At 35.0% G+C, this 10960-nt stretch overlaps 1 protein-coding gene across 1 annotated transcript in view; it reads left to right on the top strand.

The window, feature by feature from the left end:
• The first annotated feature begins 4462 nt into the window (after positions 1 to 4462).
• Positions 4463 to 10960, top strand: part of LOC135225279 (histidine-rich glycoprotein-like) — a 28425-nt gene continuing 21927 nt past the window's right edge. The window contains exons 1-5 of the mRNA XM_064264610.1: positions 4463 to 4480; positions 6451 to 6652; positions 7474 to 7637; positions 10077 to 10220; positions 10585 to 10737. Coding sequence (XP_064120680.1) covers positions 4463 to 4480; positions 6451 to 6652; positions 7474 to 7637; positions 10077 to 10220; positions 10585 to 10737 — 681 coding nt within the window. The remainder of the gene's footprint in view (positions 4481 to 6450; positions 6653 to 7473; positions 7638 to 10076; positions 10221 to 10584; positions 10738 to 10960) is intronic.

The raw sequence follows: 10960 nt of genomic DNA, 5'->3' as shown, positions 1-10960 counted from the left end.
ATCAATGTTTTTTTATTTGTCTCTGGTGATGCAATGCCAGTAATAAGGGCATCAAAAGGTGCTCATGTTCAAATGTAAACAGATCTTTCTCAGTAATAGGTGTAGTACTACTAATTTCGTATATAAGTTTGTCATTCTGAAAGTTATGTTTCAGAGACAGCTCCTAATTTAGTGTACATACGACCAAATCGCGATGCCCCACATGCTACTGCCCAGCTTATTTCCATAAATAGAATATGTATAGTCCTATTCAAATCAAGGCATTAGAGGTGAAACTCGTGTCTGTGATATAATATTATATACGGCAACATGGATAGTTGAGGTCTATCCTACTTCCATCGAGCTGACGTAATCTGTATTGATGTCAGTTGTGTAAACACATTGGACGGGCTTGTGTCCACCACAGTTTCCGAGCAAACGGCTGGTTGGTTTATTGGTTTTAAATTAAACCAGACTTAGGCCCGCAGGAGCCCTTGCGCGAGAATGCGCGATTACAGATTTTCTACCGATTCTGGCTATTAGGCAGACGTGGAAAGCAAAATGCCAACAGATGCCAGAAATTTTGCTTTTTTGACAGCATTCTTATGCTAAATGTCCCCCTCCTCTGGAATCACCGATATCAAAGGAAGCCACAAAACTTTCGAAAAAAAAAAGAGAATCGAAAAAAAGAGAAAAAAAGACATGACCTCAATAGTCTTTACAAATGAAATACATCTATTTCAAATTAATATTATCGACTCATCACTACGAAACTGTAGTTAGGGTTTCGCGTATCTTTAGGAATGTACTGATATTTCTTTTTCAATCTATCGACAAATAAACCATCGATATTTACATAACAGCAACAAAACTGCAATTAAATCTCAACATTCATTATTCTATACAGAGTATGAATTAAATTCCAACATATTTTCCCTGACAAAGCATTTTTCCGTGTTTATATGAATCTATCTTAGAACCTATGTTTATATAACCTTATTGAATCATGTAATATGTTCATTCATAACTCTTTTCTTTGGATTTCTTCCTACGTCAATTGAAATGTAAAGAAAAAATATCTATTTCAAAACTTTATTCGATCAAATTAAGTATCGATTTCTATACTGAGAATTCTAGGAGGATCAAAGTGATTGAAACACATACAAACAAACAAACATGCCACAACACTAAGGGCGGTATAAATATGGTTAATATTATAACAGTGAATTCCAGCAAATACCACTAGTGCAATGAATATACACTTTACTATGACATTCCATTGAATTTGATCATTTGAAAATACAAAAATAAATCTCGTAAAACACAAGTCAGCAACGAGACAGAAAGCGTCATCTTAAATTGAGTTTTACCACGAATCGAGATCTATATCAAACACAACATTTGATAAAATTCTTTGGTTTTCGCAGGAAAATAAATAGAAAAGAAACGAAATGTCACCTGACTTTCAAACTATGTAAATTACTTTCGACATTTAGTCAACATTGGTCGAAGTTAAAATTATACTACTGGTTTCTATTTTGTAAAGCACAAGCAACTTTATGCAAATAGCATATGAAGTTTAACTGGGAACCCTTTTCGAACCATATCACCTCCAAACATTTAGTAAAATTTATATTATTATACACCATTATAGAGAAAATGTTATATTTTAATAGTGTAAAGGAAACGTTTTCAGAAAATGTCTATTCAAAAAGTGAAAAGACAAAATTCGAAGAAAATGTATTTTCATGATTTTAACATCAACCTTTGTTGAATCATAGGTACCATACTAACAAAGAAAAATATACATCACTACATATCATTAGAAAGGTAATTTTATCTACTTTAATTTCGTATGTATAATAATGTCCTCGATAAAATGTAAAAAAATCGCTAAGGGGTGGGGGGGGGTGGGGGTGGAGGTGGGGGGGGGTGGGGTGGGGGGGGGCGGCGGTGCTTTTGGTCCGATCAAAGTTTTGCTAGGGGCCCCTCAAGTTAGTTGTTTTTTGTTTCGGCAATACTAGGGACCTTTCAGAACACATTGGTGAAAGAATTATTTGTTTACAAATTTTTTTCCCGTTTCGGCCAGTTCTGATGCCAAAATTCCCTTACTAATTAGTTGAATTTTTGGAAAAAAATTTTGAATTTTAATTCAAATGTGAAAATCATTCAGCAAATTATTACCAGGACTAATTTCGTATTCCAAAAGTCAAATGGTTCAAGGAAATATTCCAATTTCTATTAGATTACTGACATATGAATACCTTTTCAAACACATACAAAAGTGTACTGAAGCTCAAACTCGCAGGAAACTAAAAAATGAGTCTTGGAGCAAATCTTTGAAGATGCGTTTGCTACTAAAGGAATTGAATAAGCCCGAAGATTCTCGCTCAATTTTTTCAATCTGAGGTCAAATCAACTGGATCCATTCGCGTGGAAACTGACAAATTTACTGTGATTTCTGAAGTTTGGGACAGATTCATAAAAAAAAGGGCACTGCTTCTTATAGACCAGGAAACAAAAATAGCAATGGATGAGCTGTTACTCCTAACGAAACCTGGGTATCCATTCACACAGTATATCGCAAGCAAGCTTGACAAGCTTGATATTGAATATTGGTTACGACCGATGCAAAATCGGAATACGCACTAAAAAACATGTCAATACCTTTTTCACGTCACCAAATTTGCATGGAAAATTGCAAGTTAAAAACACGAGTATTTTAAGGCAGTGAACCATATTGGAGAGATTCCAATATACATACATACATATATATATATATACACATATATATAGTGGTTATAGGCATTATACAGCGTCAATATATAAAAATCATCGGTGCACTAGGACAGTACATCAATCTAAGGCAACAAAAAATGCACTCGTTCACATTCCTGCAAGTAAAATTCCCAGTACTTAACTAACTATAATTGCTCAAAAAATGGAGTTGATCTAAAATAATAGATGTAGCAGACATTAACTTTTCATGGATAAGGTACAGGTCATACATTTTGCTGTTGTAATACCCTAGCCGAAGAACTTCAGTAAACGTTCAAAATAGTAATACAGCGAGTAAGGGTGAAAGCGATATTTGACGCTGAAACAGATGCTGCTGCCTTAGTTACTACGATAAAACAGTGCCAAACAAAAACATAACACTGCCAGGGTAACAAAGGCGATCGAGAAAAATGTTTACTTTATAAACAAGTCATATTGTACAGTAGAGAGAGAGTGCGGTTAAAAGCAAATATTGTTGAACATAAAATGAATTAACCATTATTTTTTTAGCATTTTCATTTATAGTTTTTTATTTTCATTTAAGAAGAAATTTTTTATTTGGTTTAATATAGAAGAATACCGATAAAGTTGACTTAATGCTACACAATATGGAATAATTTTTTTAAAATTTCATTTCATAGGCTATTATTCTACTTTCCTAAAATGTTTCAATAGATACCAATAAACTTTCTTTATAAAGTCGTTGTTATAAAGTCGTCATAAAAAAACTTACACTGCTAATCTATCATAACTGTTATAATCATAACCATCACAAAAAATTACACTACTAATCTTTCATACCTGTTATAATCATAAGTATCATAAAAAATTACACTGCTAATCTATAACTGTTATAATCACCATCATAACTTTTATAATCACTTGATCTCAATGTAGTGATTAATATTGTCTTTTTCATTTCATTTCAGGAAAGCTACTTATGCATTTTACTTAAAGCGAAGGAAAAATAACTATAAACAAAATAACAGCTATATTTCGCTAAGTGAAAAAAACATATAACCACAGTCAAAATAGTGATGTGTGACCATCTTGACAGCTCAGACGTTCTAGTGTTAAATAAAACTAGGAAATAAAAGTCTTTCATATCATACGGGTCATGAAAATACCTCGAATTCTTCTTTATCATAACCAGACCTACAAAGAAGGTGGAAAAAAATGCTTCGTTTCCCAGTACAAAAAAATGGGGCACTGAAGCAGAAACCACAAGAAATCGCAAACATTATTTCAAACCGCCATTAAGACACTAGACCATACAGTGATTTGCCATTTAAAACCCTAAAGAAAAAAAAAACACACACACACAAGAGCGAAAGTTAAAAGTGCAACCGCCTAAGAAATAAGCGGGAATACTGTATAAAGGAATCTATGAAGCCAGTGACGTTGCACATCATCGTGAGCTTGGAACACTCTCGAGTAAACCAATACCAGTTAATAGGAGGGAACAGTGACAAGTGGCCGAATGGATGGTTCGTCGAGCTGTGATTCGATTCGGATGCCGATTCCAACATGAAATCGCAATCATAGCGACAACAAATAAAACCAAGGGAGAGAGAAAAAGCCAATGTATAAAGGAGTCTCGCGGAGGGTAAGTCGGCGTCAGTAGCAGCCGCAGCCATCCTTTGAGTAGATGGTCATTTAGATATCTCCTGCTAATCCTCCGTCTCGAAGGAGGAATCTAACGAAAATGGTGGCACTCGACTGGGTGAGTTGAAATGTCTCCCTCCTTTTCTTTTGTAAACTTATGGTTGGCAAGGAAGAACTCTTCTGACTTTGTGAATATATATATATATATACATATATATATATATATATATATATATATATATATATATATATATATATATATATATATATATATATCATACATACATATATATACATATTTATATACATATATATATATATATATATATATATATTATATATATATATATATATATACATACATATATATACATACATATATCTATATATATATATATATACATATATATATATATATATATATATATATATATATATATATATATACATGCATCAATTGCTTAAAACCTGGTAAAAGGTGCTCCAAAAGATGCTAGAATTCACATTCTAGCAGACTTACCGTCACAGGGATAAAATTTGCTGCTTAGATCAAATGGGGCACAACGATTTTCTGATGGGTCGAGCACAAGGTCAGAGGTTTGAACTTGAACTGGTGCCCAAAAGTCAACTATGACTGAATAGGTTATGACTGGATGATGCAAAGGTTCTGAAGGAATGAGAGAATAGTTAAAACACTGTATAAAGTTCAGGGAGATAATGTGGCGAATGTAGTTATAAGAGCATAACATTATTACAATAGAGAGGGTGTAAGGTAGGATTTTGAGAATTTATGGCAGATGTGGGTTTCCGTGGCAGAGGAGAGCCTGAGTCAGAATAAACTGACAGGGAAGTGACTGGTCTGGTGTAAAACTGGTCTGAGAGAAGGGCATGTCTTGTCTCTACAGCCATTCAAAATTTCTTTGGATTGAATTATGTAAGGCACCGAAAAAAGGACAGCAGATGTAGTTACTCAAACTGTAGGAATAGGTGTTGTAAATGATGGGTGGATTGAGTGATGTCTAAGGTACTGACAGTCAATGCTGAAGACGAGAAACTATGATTAGTAAAAAGTTTGAAAACGATTGTAAAAGTTAGAAAGTTGAGATTAAATGTGACTACGAGTAGAAGTATGAGGGAAATTGAAACCCAAGAACATACAAAGATAGGTATTAAGTCCTAAACATACTAAATGATGGACGATTGAGAGATGAGGGTGAGTCAAAAGAGATGAAGGGAGGAAGGTACCCAGGGTGTATACAAAATATTAAGAAGAGACTTGACTTGCATTTTCTATGGGAGCAAAGGTGGGAGTCTTTGAAGAGTGCTGAGCTCACTCTTCATGGAAATGAGGTGTGAATTTCTTGAGATGAACTGATAGCTTAGTATATGCGGCATATGAAGAATTGAAATGGTAGCAGAGGCTAGCGTAGGTGAAAGGATGTCTTGGTTATGTGGGAATGAATGGAGAACGAAATGAGTGTATAATTAAGTAGTTACAAAAAGAAGAAGAAAGAAGACAGGAAGATTTGGAACTTTTGAATAAAAGGATATTGACGAATAAAGGTTTTAATATCAAGGAAACACAAGAATGTGTCAAAGATAGATGTAAATCGGTGTGTTTGTATGGGGTTCCGACGTGCTGATGGTGAGCCTTCAGTACAGGTTTATGAAGTAACTGAAGTCGTGCGGGTTCTATGCACTTGGGTTTTTCCACGATATATATATATATATATATATATATATATATATATATATATATATATATATATATATATATATATGTGTGTGGTGTGTGTGTATGTATGTATGTATATAATATATACATATCATATATATATATATATATATATATATTATATATATATATATGTATATATATATATATATATATATAAATATATATTATATATATATATATATATATATATATATATATATATATATATATATATATATATCCGTATATAAATATATATATATAATATATATATATATATATATATATATATATATATATATATACATACATACCCTCCATATGACCACCTATCACCTGCTGCTACATACGTGAATTCGCTTTTACATCAGGTTCAAAGGGCAGTGTTGTTGGCAGCAACGGTGTCGCTGACGAGTGGTTCACTAAAAGGAAATCCAAACAATTTGAGGGACTCTGGTGCCTATAGCCTCCTCTTCCCGTGGATTACCAGCCGTCATTCGCCAAAGGCAATTACTTCGGAAAGCCAGCAATATGCTGCCGTAGCTAACGAGGATTTACAGCCGTCGGCAACAGGTTAGTCGTTGAGGAATTTCGTGTGATGGTGCTTACTACTCTGATAGGGTTGCACTCTAATGATTATGATTAACCTTTATAAACTGATAGGGTTCCAATGTAATGATTATGATTAAGCTTAATACGCTGGTAGGGTTCCACTCTAATGATTATGATTAAGCTTAATACGCTGAAAGGGTTCCACTCTAATGATTATGATTGAGCTTAATATGCTGAATAGGGTTTTCCCACTCAAATGAATGATTGATTAAGGTGAATAAGCTGAAAGGGTTCCATTCTAATGATTATGATTAAGCTTAATACGCTTAAAGGGTTCCACTCTAATGATTATGATTGAGCTTAATATGCTGATAGGGTTCCACTCTAATGATTATGATTAAGGTGAATAAGCTGAAAGGGTTCCATTCTAATGATTATGATTAAGCTTAATAAGTTGATAGGGTTCCACGCTAATGATTATGATTAAGCTTAATACGCTGAAAGGGTTCCACTCTAATGATTATGATTAAGCTTAATACGATGAAAGGGTTCCATTCTAATGGTTATTATTAAAATCTATAAATGACCACATTGCTTCCTGAATTGTTCGTTCTCATTTGATGAAAAGGCTGCAGGAATTCACTGTCCGTTCTTGAAAGGGACAAAATGATATGCGACATCAGCCTCTGGAATATTTAAATACGTTATCATACACATACACACATATGTATATGTACAAATATGTGTGTATTTTGCGTGTGTGTGCGCGCTTGCATGACATATGATCCAGATAGACACCAAATACATTTTAACACTTTGACAATTCAACTTTCTTCACACAGGATACAGAGGCAAGAGCTACAATGGTGGGGAGTCCCACAAAGGGCATGAGGGATACAAGAAATCGTACCAAGACGAAAAAGGCTACAAAGGACACAAAGGGCACAACGCTGACAAGGGATACAAAGGAAGCCATTATGGAGATCAAGGAAAGTCAGCGAAAAGCGTAAGCGACTTTATTTTTTTTTTTTAAGCGAATCATTATGATAATTAAAATTCATTTGCCGCCATTAACATACAAGACATCCAAAATTAGGAGTATGAATGTTCCTTGGCATTATTTCTAATAGTTTTCTTACGTGCACAGGAATAAAAAACATTGTCTTTTCATACATTCTTAAGTAGATAATGAGGATATAAATAGGTAAATAAGTAAATAAGATCTGAGTTCATGATGTAGACAATACGAGAATTTGATTACATAACTGGAAAAATAAGGGGGATTTAAATTCAGAAGAAGTGTGAAGTCAGTGTTTGTTGTCAAACAGCTGTATGAGAATTTCCTAGAAAAAAAAAAACCTTACTTTGTAATAATGACAGATCAAATAAAACACTGAAACTAAATACAAATAGGAAAGGGCCACTAGTTAAGCATGATCAGATTTTCAGGGTGAAAGCAAAGTTGATACAGTTGTACGGGACAGTAACTACTCTGGGATACAAGTGAGACTCAAAAACAGTTTCCAGGATGTAGCTCACATTTTTCATGACTCTCTTACCACTCTATGAGCTGTAGGAGAAGTCATGAAAACAAAGGATGTAAAGTGAGATTTTAATGGATGAATAATGAGGTGGTGATTAATGAATGTGAAGTTATTTGAGTTTACAGAAAAGTTGCCAAAACTGGTGAAAGAGTCGAGAGTATTTTTTTGAAATGAGAAGATGAAAGTGAATGGGAGCAGGAGTAACGTCAAGTGGAAAGTAATGCAATACAGGTACTAATTACTCCCAAAGAGTGGTAGTAAGTGTATAACTGTTTGTTAGTGACATATATGGGTGTTGGCATGGTGAGGGAACTTCCCCATTCTCATTTAAGGAAGTGAACTTTAGTTTTTGATGGTTGAATAAGTGGAGGCTACTGAGATGAATGATCTTAACAAATTATGAAGTAAGCTGAAACATCAGAAATGGCAGACAGGTAGCTCGGAAAGATAGATCCCGAATGTTTTGAGGTGGTCTAATCACATGGTGATTCTGGCTCCGAAAAGTCACAATTTGGAAGTCATGATAAAGACGAAAGGGGAGCGCAGAAAGCGCTAGGATGTCAGAGACGCAGAGGTGTTGGAAGAGGTTCTACTTATCCCAGAAATGAGCGAGTGTAAGTCTGTAAGATGGATGTGAGTGGTGCAGTGCCTGTAGGGGAGGTTGATGTGCCGCCCATTAACTTTATCCTAGTCGTTATTTAATGCTTCCGCAAGTCCTGAATGACTCAACAACTTTTGTGGCCCGATTAATTTGGGGAATTCTTCATATACCAATAACAAATCATTCTTCTTATCTGTCAAGCTTTGTAATCATCTCCCTGACTCTTGTTTTCTACGACTGCAATAATCTCTCATCTTTCAAGAACCAGACTACTATGAGATTCAGAGCCTTTGTCCCGGTGTTTTTCTGGAATAAATTTTATTTGACAAAGATATTACTTAGCCATAGTATACTTTACATCACTACCTAATTTTCGGCAGCATTCTTTATTACTTATATTACAAAAAAGTATATTGATAAGAGTAAACGAAAACAGCCGAAGCCAGTGGCGGGTCACTGTAATGTATGGGTTCAAAGTTATACGTGACGTAAACATACGACGTCCCAACTCTTATCACAAGGTGATGACGACAAACAGCTGTCTCTGAAATTCTGAATAAATATTCGCAAGCTTCAAGAACGACGGCTATGATAAGTCATTGTCCCCGTGGTCGCAGGCCATCTTTTGTGATTCGACTTGCACAACTATTTAGAGGTGAGGAGCCCCGTGGCAAACCCTACGTAAGCTTGAATAGGTAAATAAATAATAACACTCGACCTCATGGCATAAATCCTATAAACTATTACTACTACTACTACTACTACTACTACTACTACTACTACTACATGTAACCAAGTAGTATTTGGTTGTATTTCACTGTCGCCAGAGGTTGAGACTTCACGAATAGCCAATCATCCATCGACAAGGAGGCAAGTTAAGGACGTCATAAGTTACGTCATTATATCTTCAAAAGACATTCCTCTGAGTTTGCTGGCGATGTCTACAAGAAGTCGGTGTTACTCTTATAATTACCAGAATTATGCAACTTTAGTAATACAGAATACAGTAAATAAATTAGGTAGGGATGTAATATACCCTGTGACAAAGTGTCACCTTTGTCAGGTACGTTGATAAAATTTTATTCCGGAAAAACACCGGGACGTCAACTGTGAATCTCACAGTAGAACAGAAGAGAGCTCTAGGCTGCCAGTGCTCTCGGCCTCTGCAAATGAAGACTTGAATCTTGCACTTGTGACGGCATCACCATCACCACCTACTCCCCTTCCAAATTTCTGATACGGATTCCCACGGAGCCTTGCCAAGACCAAAATTTGACCTTTTCCATGACTGCCTCCACAGGGTTACCACGGAAATGGCGACAAGCATCGAAAGGGTCACGAAGACAAGCACAAGTACTACAGCGACGAACAAGAGGGTAAGAAAGGCAAGAAAGGGCATCATCACGGATCGAAAGGCCACCATAACAAAGGCTATAAGGATCAGGTGAGGTCATTCGTACCTTTCTGTTTCTGGATTTACCTACCAACTTGTACCTAAATTACGCGTTGCATTTCTTAAAAACATCTTCAAATTATCTTTATCTTTCTATGGAAAGAAAAAAAAAAAAAGAAAAAGCTCCGACCAGGAACAAACAGCCATAAGATAACAAAATAGAATAAAAAAAATTACTATTTTTTTCGGATAGGAACACAAAAAGTAACAAATACATGTACGAAAATACAGTCACGTTATTTGTTCTCGTCTTTGGACAAGGGAGATAAATGCCTCTAAAACTGGGAATGATAAGCCACTTTTTTTTTATAGAGCTAGTGAAAGTAAATATATTGAGACGAGATTTTTCCGAAAGGGCCACAAAAACGTCTATCACAAGGAAGAATACAGCCTCCACAAGAAGTTCTACGACGACGGAGATGACGACAAATACCAGAGCAGTTACGACGACTTCGACGCTTACTTCGATGCTCACACGGGCAAAAATTACCATGGAGGCCAGTACAAGGTAAACAGTCAACCAATAAACAACAAATTAAGTAATCACTTGAAAAGTACAAAAGTAGGTGAATAAATTAAAACAAATCCAATCTGAGTGCAAAGCTGCTTCAAACTGTAACCTTTCTATTTATAGCTTGTTTACAAAGTAAAACTAAAAAATTATGTAAGTCAGATCCAAAAAGATCATTAAATTTATGAGTGATTAATCTTCGTTTTAAAGGTTCAATCTT

Source organism: Macrobrachium nipponense, chromosome 13 (genome assembly GCF_015104395.2).
Source record: "Macrobrachium nipponense isolate FS-2020 chromosome 13, ASM1510439v2, whole genome shotgun sequence".
Classification (NCBI taxonomy): Eukaryota; Metazoa; Arthropoda; class Malacostraca; order Decapoda; family Palaemonidae; genus Macrobrachium; species Macrobrachium nipponense.
Note: the sequence above shows the minus strand (reverse complement) of the source record. Positions and strands in the feature narration are given on the sequence as shown.